The 15236-nt window shown below is 39.3% G+C and overlaps 1 protein-coding gene across 1 annotated transcript; it reads right to left on the minus strand.

The window, feature by feature from the left end:
• Window positions 1-2890: 2890 nt before the first annotated feature.
• LOC108714034 (glycine cleavage system H protein, mitochondrial) lies at window positions 2891-13955 on the minus strand. The gene is made up of 5 exons (XM_018257876.2): window positions 13688-13955; window positions 8139-8218; window positions 7512-7575; window positions 3873-4004; window positions 2891-3439 (listed from the first exon to the last, which is right to left on the minus strand). Exons 1-5 carry the CDS (start codon window positions 13824-13826, stop codon window positions 3342-3344), a joined length of 513 nt encoding a protein of 170 aa, XP_018113365.1. The 5' UTR covers window positions 13827-13955; the 3' UTR covers window positions 2891-3341.
• Between the last annotated feature and the right edge of the window lie 1281 nt (window positions 13956-15236).

Here is a 15236-nt window from a genome sequence, read left to right on the forward strand (position 1 = left end):
TAGAAAAGTATCCTAAGCAATTGTCATTTTTAAAAAAAAAAAATACTTAGCATTTAAAGGAAGTTAACTTATTTTGAGATGGTGTGCTTCTTCCCTTCATAAGCTATAACAAAACTATGTAGGAAAATTAACTGTCAAGGCTGACGTATCTTAGCTGCTTAGACTGCCAGTTTTGCAGAGCCTGCTGAAAAATGCCAGAAAAGCTACAATGTTGATAAAGGGAACCCTTATTATAAGGGATATGGGGATATGCCAACTAAAGAGCAACAGAAAATGTAATTTACAAATGTGAAATGCTACGGGCTTTTGCCAGAATAATCAAAGTTTGTTGTTTACAGACACATATATAAACCCCAGGGAGGCTGAAGAACTCACCATTCAGAGGTCACATAGGTTTATAAGCACCTCCAAATTGAGTTGGTAGTTTATTGGCCCAAGTTTGAGTGCCCTCAAAGATTCACTAATTTGGGCACCTCCCTAATCGTGTAGGTCTCTAAATGTATGGCGAGCTTTAGGCTATTTAGAAGATGTGACTACTCTATTTTGCCAATATACGTACAGGTTTGGGGGGAGGGGGTCTGTTATCCAGAATGCTTGGGACCTGGGGTTTCCTGATAAGTGATTTTTTTGTAATTTGGATCAACATACTTTGAGTCTGCTTAAAAAAACAAAAAAAAAAAACCAACTTTTAAAGAAAACCCAAAAGGATTGTTTTGCCTCCAGTAAGGATTAAACATATCTCAGGATCAAGTACAAGGCACTGTTTTATCAGTAGAGAGAAAAATAACAGTTTTTTAAAATAACAATTATTTGATTCAAATAGAGTCTATGGGAGATGGCCTTCCCATAATTGAGCTTTCTGATCCCATACCTGTATATAACTTACGGAAGGTAAAAAAAAGATTGTCACTTACTACTTCTTCAATATTTTTATATAGTGCTAAGAGCATGGTATACATACATCTTGTGTGCCTCTTTCCAATCTGAAATGAATAGGGTTTTAGTGTTAGAGAAACTGGCAAGCAAAACATTGTAGTATTACAAAACATTCTTCACACAGCAGTAGCTTTCCATGGCTGTGTTACTGCTCTACAGAATATATAAAAAATGCATAGAAAGAAATCAAGGTCTGATATGTCAGTTTTAATTACAAGGTATTATTTCTGAACGTGCAACATACTTTCTTGTCAAACAAGGGAAAGTTGTGCTCACCACTATTTTTAAAACCATTAGGCGGGGGTGCAATTAGGCTGTGACCACAAAATACATATAGTCAAATACAAGAGTCCTCTGCACTCAACCCATTATCAATATATTTAAGACAGCGACATTTTGTGCATACTGCTACTAAAAAATGCCTTACCCTTTAAACAAAACAGGGATTGTTTGTCCATATATTGCAATATATTTAAGCTGGCCAACTACATCAAAGTCATCCCATATCTGGCCAGTCCTATGCTTAATTTTATCTGATTCATTAAGAATTCTATTGCTTCATTATACATTTTACAAAGGGACTTGGTTTTACCTGCAACTTAACTTGCTGCTTTCAAAGTAAACCTCCATACTTGGCTGCCCTTTTATTAGACACCAGTGGGATCACCTGACTATAGCTGGGAAGGGTGGGAGCTACAACATGGAGCTGGTCACTGCTCCTGTATAAACTATAACAAACAAGGGAAAGTTGTGCTCACCACTATTTTTAAAACCATTAGGCGGGGGTGCAATTAGGCTGTGACCACAAAATACATATAGTCAAATACAAGAGTCCTCTGCACTCAACCCATTATCAATATATTTAAGACAGCGACATTTTGTGCATACTGCTACTAAAAAATGCCTTACCCTTTAAACAAAACAGGGATTGTTTGTCCATATATTGCAATATATTTAAGCTGGCCAACTACATCAAAGTCATCCCATATCTGGCCAGTCCTATGCTTAATTTTATCTGATTCATTAAGAATTCTATTGCTTCATTATACATTTTACAAAGGGACTTGGTTTTACCTGCAACTTAACTTGCTGCTTTCAAAGTAAACCTCCATACTTGGCTGCCCTTTTATTAGACACCAGTGGGATCACCTGACTATAGCTGGGAAGGGTGGGAGCTACAACATGGAGCTGGTCACTGCTCCTGTATAAACTATAACAAACAAGGGAAAGTTGTGCTCACCACTATTTTTAAAACCATTAGGCGGGGGTGCAATTAGGCTGTGACCACAAAATAGATATAGTCAAATACAAGAGTCCTCTGCACTCAACCCATTATCAATATATTTAAGACAGCGACATTTTGTGCATACTGCTACTAAGGCATTTTTTAGTAGCAGTATGCACAAAATGTCGCTGTCTTAAATATATTGATAATGGGTTGAGTGCAGAGGACTCTTGTATTTGACTATATGTATTTTGTGGTCACAGCCTAATTGCACCCCCGCCTAATGGTTTTAAAAATAGTGGTGAGCACAACTTTCCCTTGTTTGTTATAGTTTATACAGGAGCAGTGACCAGCTCCATGTTGTAGCTCCCACCCTTCCCAGCTATAGTCAGGTGATCCCACTGGTGTCTAATAAAAAGGGCAGCCAAGTATGGAGGTTTACTTTGAAAGCAGCAAGTTAAGTTGCAGGTAAAACCAAGTCCCTTTGTAAAATGTATAATGAAGCAATAGAATTCTTAATGAATCAGATAAAATTAAGCATAGGACTGGCCAGATATGGGATGACTTTGATGTAGTTGGCCAGCTTAAATATATTGCAATATATGGACAAACAATCCCTGTTTTGTTTAAAGGGTAAGGCATTTTTTAGTAGCAGTATGCACAAAATGTCGCTGTCTTAAATATATTGATAATGGGTTGAGTGCAGAGGACTCTTGTATTTGACTATATATACTTTCTTGTCAGCCATGGCTATATCAGTGCTGTTTGCACCACAAAGGGACAGTTGTCATTCCAGTACACAAGGAAGAACAGTCTTTAACGAAATAATTATGTTATTGGCTGTCCAGAAAAAGAACTCTTGAGTTGCAGTAGAACTCTGCTGCAATGACATAAGGATCTGAGCTTTTGCAGCATGTTAAGATTTACTAAATTTAAGCATAATTATTCATATGTAAAAATAAAAAAAACAAAATTCGGAATTATGTATGCAATGTGCAAAAGATTTGGGGAAAACTCCTGAAAAAGAATTCCTTATTCCAGTCCGACTTCTGCAAGTTGCATTTGTTTAAAACCGTTACTGCTGCGATGAGAAGTCCCCACCAGTGTGATCTGAGACACCACTACTCAACCTACACAGGGAAAACCTTCTAGTTGGGTTACGCTCCACATAGTGATCAGATCAGTCATCAAGTGCCTTTACGTATTTCTCGTAGGCGTCTTCACTCATTAGATCATCAAGCTCTGAAGGGTTGTCTACTGTCATCTTTATTAGCCAACCTACAAACAAAAGCATGGGCATGTTACAACACTCTACTAAATATTATAATAAAGAATGGATTTCTATTCCAAGCTGTCCCAGACCACAAATCAAAACAGCAAACGGACTCATGAAACACCCACTGTGAGGGTAAAACACTATAAACAAGTATACCAAGTTACCTGCATCCTCAATCTAAGTGCAAACTATTAAAAATATACATCCATATACTGTACATTCACACATATATGTATGTATGGGTCAGTTATATCAATAGCTCTGCCTAACATTGTCCTCTGGCAGCACAGAAACTGTCAGTTCCACTCCATGCTGCTGTGTGTGTGTGGAAAGTAACTGACTAAATGATATCTACTTGTCACATTGCACAAGATATGTGATCAAACACGGGGCAAAACAGTTATGAGTACTGATCACACCACCAATTTTTCTTACCTTCTTCATAACAAGATTTATTGACTAAGCCTGGATTGTCTGCTAGTGCTCCATTTATTTCAGTAACTTCTCCTGTTAGGGGGGAGTAAAGTTCACTCACAGCTTTGACGCTCTCTAAAGTCCCAAACTCCTCTGTAAGCAGAAAATTGAAAAATATGATACACTGGAAATGTACTTACAATCCAACCAGTATGAAACAATGCAACATTTAGAACAAGGATCCCAATCCAGTGGCTCATGAACAACATGTTGCTCCCAGTGGCCTCAAAGCAGGTGCTTATTTTTCAATTCTAGGCTTGGAGGCAAGTTTTAGTTGAATAAAAACCAGAAGTACTAACAGAGTCTCCTGTAGGCTGCCAGTCCATAAAGGGGCTATTAAATAGCCAATCGCTGCCCTTATTTGGCACCCCCAGGACTTTTTTCCATGTTGCTCCATGACTTTCTACATAAATGTGGCTAATGGTTAAAAAAAAGGTTTATTTTAAATTATAGAAGGCTGTGAACTCAATTGCCTATACCCAAGGTTTAACCTATATCAGGTATACATTTCTTTTTTTTTTTTTTTTTTTTTTTTTGCAATTTCAAAAATTTTACTAATTAACTCAGATTAAACAAAGACAGCAAAAGGCTTAGTATGGATATTTGTGCAATAAACTTCTAACAGGTGCTTTTCACACAGGAAAATATTTTGTCTCAACTTTTTTTATATGATTTAACGACTGCTTTCTAAACTAAGGTCTGTTGGGCTTAATGAAGTCGTTTGCACATGGATAGGAAACTGGCTACAGGATCGGGTACAGAGGGTGGTTGTTAATGGGACATTCTCTACTTGGAGTAAGGTTCTTAGTGGGGTCCCCCAGGGCTCAGTATTGGGTCCACTTTTATTTAACTTGTTCATTAATGACTTAGGGGAGGGTGTTGTAAGTAATGTATCAGTGTTTGCAGATGACACAAAACTATCCAGCCCAATTAATTCCATCCAGGATGTGGCATCCTTGCAACAGGATCTTGACAAACTGGCAATCTGGGCAGCTAAGTGGCAAATGAGATTCAATGTTGATAAATGTAAAGTCATGCACCTGGGATGTAAAAATATCCAAGCCACTTATACCCTAAATGGGACTGCACTAGGCAAATCCATTATGGAAAAGGACCTTGGAGTCCTTGTAGATGATAAACTTGGCTGTAGCAAGCAATGCCAGTCAGCAGCATCAAGGGCAAATAAGGTCTTGAGCTGTATTAAAAGGGGCATAGAGTCACGGGAGGAGGGGGTCATTCTTCCACTGTATAGAGCACTTGTAAGGCCCCATCTAGAATATGCTGTACAGTTTTGGTCTCCATCACTCAAACAGGACATTATTGTATTAGAGAGGGTACAGAGAAGAGCAACTAAGCTGGTAAAAGGTATTGAAAATCTTAGCTATGAGGAAAGACTGGCCAAATTGGGGATGTTCACGCTGGAGAAGAGGCGCTTAAGGGGTGATATGATGACTATGTATAAATATATAAAGGGATCATATAACAATCTCTCTAATGCTTTATTTACCAGTAGGTCTTTCCAGCTGACACGAGGTCACCCATTCCGATTAGAAGAAAAGAGGTTCCGCCTAAATATTCGGAAGGGGTTTTTTACAGCGAGAGCTGTGAAGATGTGGAATTCTCTCCCTGAATCAGTTGTACAGGCTGATACATTGGATAGCTTTAAGAAGGGGTTGGATGGCTTTTTAGCAAGTAAGGGAATACAGGGTTATGGGAAATAGCTCATAGTCCAAGTTGATCCAGGGACTAATCCGATTGCCATTTTGGAGTCAGGAAGGAATTTTTCCCCCTCTAAGGCAAATTGGAGAGGCTTCAGATGGGTTTTTTGCCTTCCTCTGGATCAACTGGCAGATAGGTAGTTAATAAACAAAAAAAAAAAAGGTTGAACTCGATGGACATGTGTCTTTTTTCAACCTTACTTACTATGTTACTATGTTACTATGAAAAGTGAAACTTCTCATATGCCGTGACCAACAACTAAAATATATATGGGTGCTGAGTTTTGCACTGTGGACTTAGAAATGGGCAGAAATTAGAAATAGAATTATAGAGAATACATGTTTGTTAAAAGCTAAGCTAGCCTTATTTGGGTTCTGTGGGCCACTTTGTAGTGTGTCCAGAAAGGTTCAATTCAGTGGATATGCTTCTTTTTCATCCTATCTAGAATTCCAAGGTTTCAAACTTTTTTGGCTCAAGTCCTGCTTTGATGATTTTGATGCTTGATATTTAGGCAGACCCTCCCAATGGCTGAAGTAACAATGAGATGTAGGAATGGTATGCAATGACATTTTTTAGAACTACTTTTAAATCAAGTGCACAAATCAATAACTTTACAGGAGCTTGCAGCTATTATTCTCTTATCTTTGGATCTACTTTTGCCATCTGCCTTTGTTCTATTTTAATGATCTGCTAAGCCCCCCACTTCATTATTTTTATTTTCCCAGAGCAGAGAGAAGTCCTGAGAGTGAATGTACAACAGAGCATTGAGGTGGCCTGAAGGATGATGGAACAAAGCAGGATCCCCCACACCCAACAGATAACAGCAATATGCCTGGTGCTCACTGGCAGAGGTTCGGCAGCCCCACAACAGAGTACAGCAAAGGAATTCCAACAGCACACAGGACTGTGAGAAATCTTCAAAAATTTGTTTCAATGCGGAGTGCGATGCAACGTTTCGGGGAGTAGAACCCCTTTGTCAAGATGATGGAGCAGGAAGATGGCTTGAAGGCAGATTGGGGATGGAGCAGGGAGGTGGCCTAAGGGTGGATGTGGAAAGGAGCAGGCAGGAGAGATTTAGGAACAGACCTCAAGTAACTACTTGAAAGTTGCACCTCTCTGCTTACAATATAAAAGGAAATTAAGTGAGTTTTATTTCAGTAACAGCTGGAGAAATACTGGTTGGTCATCTCTATTACACCTGGTTAGCCCATCAAGTTGAATGACTGAAAACTGGTCTTGTATAACAGACAAGCACTAGAGCTTGTGAGCTCTATTCATATAAAGGTCAGAAGAATCATTGGTATCCTATAATAAGATTTTTTTTTATAAAATAAACCATTTGCTTTTTTTTTTTTTGCTGTGCTTACATACTTCACGGTATACATATTCAAGGTCTTAAACTGTGCATTTAATAAAGACTTTGAGGCCAAGCCACCAATCATTTATAAGTGGAACCAATGCATTGCTTCAGGATTTAAAAATGTATTTTCCACGATTAAATAAATTGTCCAAATCCTCTCTCTACATGCGATGTACAACGTGTGACAGTGCCCAGCGGCACATAAACTCCATAGGGCAGGATGGTGCTCAACTCCTCAAAGTCACACGTTCTTACAATTTGACACATGTATCAGTTTTGACAAATGTGTCAATTACTGGCATATTAAGGTGGGTCTGTGTCCAAGTGTGTGTGACCGGTATTCCAATAAATACAATCCATGTGTTTCAGACTAACTGAAGCCGAAAATTGCTTTAAAACCAATTATGAATCTCATTTAATTAGTATTTCTCCTGTATGATGAAATGTCAAATAGGAGCATAGGGACCCACCACAAACATAATGAATGGAAAGAAAAATATAAAAAAAAAAAAAAAACATACCCATTTTACTGAGCTTTTTGCCAACTTCTGAAAGACTACAATACACCACATCGCCTAATGAATCCTAAAATGAAAATTAAACACAAGACAAAATGTATACATAATCAGGAAGATATAGTCTCTTGAAAAACAAATGATCTGTATGAATGCTTTTTGAAGGTATATACGAATAAAGAAAATTTTAAGTGAAAACCCTGAACAGAACCATTTGCTGATATAGTGAGCAAAATATTCATGTACAATGGAAGTAAAATATGTAAACTTTGTACATTTATCTCCACATGCTTTATTCATAATCATATCAAAAAGCACAATCTACCATATGCCCAAAGACCAGAATAATTTGCCCACTAACATATATGATCTGGATAATAATAATTCAAGAGATGGGGAAAAAAGTTGACTATAAAATATACCAACTGTAAACCATTAAAGAGAAGTAGAGAGAAAGGAAAAAAACAGAAAACATGGGGCACAAGTCCCAATAATATAGCAAGTAATAATAGCAACTTAATTGTCCAGGGTTGCTGAAGAATTACACTTATCAAGTGGATTCTGCAGAAGCATCACTGGACACTTTCCAGATCTCAAAGATCATGGCCAGTCCCTAGCCAAACAGAACAATACCTGGGCAAACTTGCTGATTCCCACTGTTCCGATTCCATTTTCAACCGAAATCCATTCGTGTTTATCTGTAAATTTCAAGGCTGCAACAAAATAGACATTTGCAGGTTAAAGGGCAGCCGTCACACTAAGAAATAATTCCAAGTTGTTTTATTATCATGTTAGTTGAGCAAAATAAAACTTACTTACACTACATTTATCATTTAAATTTTGTTTCCTTCAGTCATGAAATAACACAATCACAGCAAGCAGGCAGGCGCCATTTTGTGAACTTTGTTATTAAAGGAAAACTATACCCCCCAAACAATGTAGGTCTCTATTAAAAGATACTGAGTAAAACAGCTCATGTGTAAAACCCTGCTTCATGTAAATGAACCATTATCATAATAATATACTTTTTTAGTAATATGTGCCATGTGCAATAGAAAATTGCCATTTTAAAAAATAAGGGCCGCCCCCTGAGATCGTAAGATTCACTGTGTACACATACAAACCACATGTAAGGTCACATGAGCCAATTAACAGACAGAGTTCTGCTTAATCTGTTGCTTAAGTATTCATTTTGGGGGTATAGTTTTCCTTTAAGACAAGTGCAGATTGTAGCCTCATATGCAGGGCTGCTCCTGCCATGAGGCAAGGTGAGAACTCTCTGCTGCTCATATCGTACAAACAATGGTACTGCGCAATCTTCTGACCTGTAACTAACCATTAAGATTAAATACAGTAGTAAAAGAACAAATCAGACAATGTTCTGCCCCTGACAGCAATCTTATGAAAGTTATGTCTGACAAAGTGACTTACTGACTTACTAGTGACAGTCACCCACTGACATTGTCATATAGGCAATACATGCAGAGATATTATCGTTAGCCGTTAGAAATCTTCTAACCTGTCTGATCGACTAAAAGACCGATCGCCATAGTACGAAAAATGGCGGGACAATCCACACACGGTCCGAGAATCGAATGAAACAAATTTTAGTATGACTTTATCTCTGCATCTATGGTCAGCTTTACTCTGAGTTAGTCAGCGCCTTGAAGGGAACCCACCTGGGACATAACTGTTCAGTGAGTTTGCTTTTCATCTTTAGCATGCAGCTCACATTCAAAAGCAAATGGTTATGACCCATATGGCCCCCTAAGGTCACTGATTGGTTACGGACTGGTAACCAATTAGAGAACTGCAAAGCAGGAAGTAGTGTTCTGGCTATTATTTTAGACATCCAGTCACTCCAACCTTTTTCCATTACATTTTTGGCTAACTAACTATATTATATTTCACTGCCTATCTATTCACCCGGTTTTTATTTCTACACTGAACAATTCCTTTAAGAGATGACAATGTGCTTATGAGAAATCTTTTTGTTAATACTGTATCGCAAGGATGGGTGCCTCATGCTCAGCCAATCCATTTAACTATATGGGACGATTTACAGTAAATGAAGGGCATTACAGCAGGAAAGAATTTTCCTGGAGGTGTGGAGCTGTCAGCCAATGAAAACACTCCACTAAAGAGATAAACATACACAGGACACTATTTATAGATTTAACACTAATGCCAAAAGTACAAGTATTAAGCCCCACTCATCTAAAGCTTTACTGACAAATGTATATATAGTCCTACATGCTGGGACACAATTAGGAAGGAACTACGATTTTGCGGCTAATTAAATCACTTTACATTTATTCCGGTCAACGGCTAATCATTTTCTTACATGGTTTTAGAGTATATATAGTTTCTTTCGGATGCTGAAGCAGAAATTTCTAATTGTAACAATAAAAAATAAGTAAGCAGGTGCCTAAAAAAACCACGGGGAATGTTCAGTCTGAAGTTTGCCCTAAGGCTGTGCTTGGGCCTTTGGCAGTCATTCCGCAAGTTTTGTTTATAGGTACACTAGTAGCTACTGCTCCAGAATGACCAGCTCTGATACTGCTACATCTTCTGCACACCAATCAAAAGCAGAATTAAGGTGGCCATACACGGGCCGATAAAAGCTGCCGACAGACCAAGTCCGCAGCTTATTGGCCCGTATAAGTCGGCCAGATCTCGATCGGATAGGACAAAAAATCCCGTCGGATCGCAGCCACATCTGTTCGTTGATTCGGTCCCGCGATCCAACCCCCATTCCCATTCGTAAGGATCCGATCGTTGGGCCCTAGGGCCCACGATCGGATCAGCCCGATATTGCCCACCTCAAGGTGGGCATATCGGAGAGAGATCCGCTTGTTTGGCGACATCGCCAAACGAGCGGGTCTCTCCGTGTATGGCCACCTATAGCTTGTGAGAGAGAACTACTGCTCTACTTGCGAGTGCCATATATGTTTTGGTACAACAGTATGACCTTACGCTACTTGAGCATATGAAATGTGATAGGATTTCACTTCTATAATAAATATGCAACTAGCTGCTAATACTGTATGTTCCACTGTAATAATGAACTGTCCTGGACACCGTAATAAATAATTAACTAACATTCAAGTTATAAACCAAAGTGCTATCTATATCCTGAGCGACTGGTCTTTGGTAACAGAAATATCATAATATAAGCAGATACTGCTGATGAAGTCAAGTCAAGTATATTGACTTTAAAAGCACCTAATGAATTTTTTGGGAATCTGCCTGAATCCTACAAGGAATTTGCATATGCCAATTAGCGTACAGAAGGGAGGAAAGTTTAGCAATTTCCTTAAAAGGGCGGTTCACCTTTAAGTTAACTTTTTATTATGTTATAGAATGGCTAATTCTAAGCAACTTTTCAATTGGCCTTAATTTATGTTTCTTCTTTATAGTTTTTGAATTATTTGCCTTCTTCTTCTTCTGACTCTTTCAAGCTTTTAAATGGGGTTCACTGGCCCCATCTAAAAAACAAATGCTACTTTTTATTACTCATCTATTCAGGCCCTCTCCTAATCATATTTCAGTTTCTTATTCTATCCACTGCATGGTTGCGAGGCTAATTTGGACCCTAACAACCAGATATTGCAAAATGTAGAGCTAAATAACTCAAAAACCACAAATAAAAAATGAAAATCAATTGCAAAATGTCTCTTGAACATCATTCTCTACATCATACTAAAAGTTTATTTAAAGGTGAACAAGCCCTTTAATCGGGTGACCTAAAGTAACATGATTTTACAGGTTCTGATTTGGTTCAGCCAGGTACTTCGATTTGGCCAAATGCTGTTGAAAAAGGCTCTGATTCAGCCGGATCCTGATCCTATTCCGGGATTCAGTGGATCCCCAATTGGCATGGGTTATTCTTCCCAAATTTCATATTAATTTCATTTTCACAAATGGGCGATGCCATAGTAGATCGAATTGACTGATTTTACCAAGCAGTTTTTTCCCTTAAGCATGGAGCCCTTTTCTTTTTCTGAGCAGAAAAAATAAAAACTGCTTTCTAAACTAAAAATTTGTCGGTGTACTGCCATTTCAGAGTCTCCCTCTGTAGTAGTGTATATGAAAAATGTATACTGAAAACACTGGTGCTAGGACATGTACTGGCACACAGTATTTGTCACGGTAGGTAAGTGGGGGATAATTAGGAGACATTGAGCCACAAAAATGCCTGAAGCAGCACTAGAGTCATAGGGCTACCTTGAGCTTGCCTCTGGCACCTTTCAGTCTTTTCATATGGTGCAAGACACGGTATCATTTGATCCACAGAAAACAGTGACAGTTGCTTGTAGGCAAACCAACACACCTGTACATGTGGCTATAAAGCACATATAAAGGGCAACCCCATTCACAGGGTACCTGCCAATTAAAATATGATCCAGATATTCATATATAAATTTAACCAACACTAGAACATTGTGAATATATGCACGCGAGTATTGCTCAATTTCTTCTGAATAGCACGAGTTTGTGTGTTTCTAGTGAATTCAAGCAGTAATCTTACACATCTGAAATGCATGAAACTTGCACACATATGTATAAAAGCCCTAAGCCAGCAACATGCACGCTGTGTGGCCCTGGCCAGTACGAAAAGTCCATAGTCTAAAAAGTTAAGCAAAGTGCAAAGTAACACTGGGGGGAAGGTTTGAAGTGGATGCAAAGCAAAAATAAAACTTTGCCTTCTGAAGAGAAATGTTATTCAAAGCAACTTTCCAATATATAGTAACTTAATAAATTCAATGGTTTTCACAAGGTTCTAGTGTTTGTCAAATCTTCAAAGGAATACCTGGACTGGGAAATAGAAGCATAGAATTATATTTTAATTGACAGGTGCACTGTGAACGTATTTGCCTTTTATATGTGCTTTAGTGATGTGCTGGTCAGGACATCATACAACCTATACCTGCACCACCACGATCTGTATGCCACTTGTGTGGGTCTCTGGTTTCAACTCACTGAATCTTCAGGAGCAAAGGAGGAGAGTTCTTCCCCAGTCTCACCTCCCAATGGTTGGCCAAATTTCAAGCTGAACCCACACAATCTGGGTCAACCAACAAATCACTAATGTGCTTAAAAGGCCGTTCATTAATGCAAATAAAAGCAGGATTTGAGTGTCCCTCTTTGCTCTACATATGTTTAAAATTTAAAGACATGCACAGTATCTCACTTAAAACATTTATTTGTGCAAAATCACCAATAACAATACAAATAGCCCTGAGTGATTAAAAAAAATAACATGAAAACATTGTCCCATATCACACCACACGGCAGCGTCTCCCCCGTCTGCATACCTCACGTCAGCCACTCCCTCCTGACGCGTTTCTTGCTGCTGGTTCTCTCTTGAAACTATGTAGCAGAAGTCAGCCGTACAGACTTGGGTCTCCTAATCAGCCGGCTTCTGCTACATTGTTTCCAAAGTCAGCGTCACGAGAGTATTGGACAAAAATAGCCAGACATAGGGCTTTCATTGGCAGTTATATGCACAAATAACTTTAAAACCATTAAAAATGTAATGTATATTGGAAAGCTGCTTATAGATTCAATTTCTTTAATTAGGCAAAATTTTATTGGGGAGGGGGATCCTTTTAAAAGTTGTTTTGACACAGGTTATAAATCATTACATATAAAACAAGTGCTTTATTGTAGGTAAATGAATGAACTGTAAAACTCTCCATACCTAGATACATCTAACAGCTGCACAAGGACATGCAATTGATTATCTCACAGTAACGCACTTACTGAAAACTTGTTACATTCCTGCATACTATTCATGTGTGTGAGGTGGAGGCTGTGAGGGGCGGGACATGGAGCACAGTCCATTCATGATGCCCAGCAAATATGACAGAGAGAAGCAAGTTGCACCTTCAGTCAGTCAGTACACACATGTAGCAAGTTGCACAGTCAGTCAGTACACACATGTAGCAAGTTGCACAGTCAGTCAGTACACACATGTAGCAAGTTGCACAGTCAGTCAGTACACACATGTAGCAAGGAAAACTCCACAAGCCCCTGACTTTGCTCTGAGCATGAAGGGCACGGGGTTTGCATGGTCAGACTGTATCAGTGCAATGACATGTGTGCCTGACAAGCTCAGATGCAGAATGAACAGGATATAACTGGATAAGTAAACTTGCCGCCCCGGAAGAAAAACTCACCGGAGGAGAGCAACTGGGAGCCAGTCACAAAGCTCCTGACCAAGCACACCCTCCATACCAGACTGCACTCCTGGACCGACCTCCGCACCATGGTCACTGTATTCAGGGCTCTCACCGCTCTCACCACACGCATCGCCATTTTACTGAGCGCTCGGCTTCAGCTGCCGCTTCTACTTCTCCTAACAAGCAGCTCTGGGCTGGCAGGCTGCAAACAGCAGATGTGGTGCTCACTCTGCAATCCACAGATCGTGTCTGCAGCCTGCAAGTCCTGTGCTGTTTCATTGCTCCACACAGTCAGTACAAAGGGCGGGGGAAGGGGACTTGTTCTGGCTTCTCTACTGAGTCTCAAAGTACTAAAAAGTCTTTGCAAGCAGTGGAGGGAGGGGTGTAAGGGAGGTGCTGAGGCAATACATAAAAGGCAGATTTACTGCAATGATTTATTTCATTTAAAAAAAAAAAGGGGGGGGCTAAAGGCAGAGACACACTGCTATTTCAGGAGATTAGTCGCCCAGCCACAAATTGTTTCTTCTTAGGGCGACTAATCTCCCCGAACTGTCTTCCAGCCGGCTAGAATGAAAATCGCCGGCGGGATGCACTCGGAATGCTTAATTTTCCGAAGTTGCCTCACAAGGTAACTTCGGACAGCCAAATCGTTTCAAGTGCATCCCGCAGACGCTTTACATTCTAGCCAGCCAGCCAGGTCACAAATAAAACTTCTAGCAGATAAGCCAATCTGTTTCCTTGCTGTTTGTGAATCCATGTAAACAGTTCTAGGCATTTCCTTACTGCCGGGAGTTATGATGTCTTGCACAGGGTTTCAGGACTGGGTGGGCAAAAAGTGCCAGCCTTACCCGCTATCCCTGCTGCCAATCGGGGTTGGGGGCAGGCTAGGAACAATGTCCTTCCACTACAAAATATTTTGTGCATATAGTGTATAAGAAATAAATACATTTCTCTTATTACTCAGTTTTATTCTTACGGAGTTCAACTGCGTAGACAGAACATTTACTCCATTTCATAGTATATGTGAACATAGTGCATTCTTTAAAGGATTACCCTCAAACCTTTGTGCTGTATTAAGGTGACCAGCACGAAGGTTTGAGGGTAGAGTGAAATCTGGGGACAAGCGAGAAAATGGCCTCGCACTTAAATCGCTGTGGCAAAATTATTTACTACTACCACTTTGAAAGGCACACCAACTCCCCATTTTGCAAATACACAATATATATTGGTGAATATATAAATAGACACAGTGGCGATTCTGTGTATAATAGCAGGATGGCACAAAGGTAATTTCATGTATAATACCCCAGAACTCATAGCTAGATGGCACAAAGGCATTTCTGTGTATAATAACACAACAATCATAGCAGGATGGCACAAAGACAATTCCATGTATAATACCCAAGAACTCATAGTAAGATGGCACAAAGTCATTTCTGTGTATAATACCATCAGAACCTTGACATAGCTTAGTTATTATCAAGTGCAGTTAATTTCTTGTTATTACAGAAACAGAAATTGAAATAAGAAATTGTTTTTCCAAATA

Source organism: Xenopus laevis, chromosome 4L (genome assembly GCF_017654675.1).
Source record: "Xenopus laevis strain J_2021 chromosome 4L, Xenopus_laevis_v10.1, whole genome shotgun sequence".
Lineage (NCBI taxonomy): Eukaryota > Metazoa > Chordata > Amphibia > Anura > Pipidae > Xenopus > Xenopus laevis.

What these genes read in the sequence shown, in the direction of transcription:
- LOC108714034 (XM_018257876.2), bottom strand. Translation starts at nt 13,826, where the DNA reads ATGGCGATGCGTGTGGTGAGAGCGGTGAGAGCCCTGAATACAGTGACC. An exon ending in CAAAAAGCTCAGTAAAATGG is followed by an intron (nt 4,005 to 7,511) that starts GTATGTTTTTTT and finishes TTCTGCTTACAG; the next exon opens with AGGAGTTTGGGACTTTAGAG. An exon ending in TAAATCTTGTTATGAAGAAG is followed by an intron (nt 3,440 to 3,872) that starts GTAAGAAAAATT and finishes TTTTGTTTGTAG; the next exon opens with GTTGGCTAATAAAGATGACA.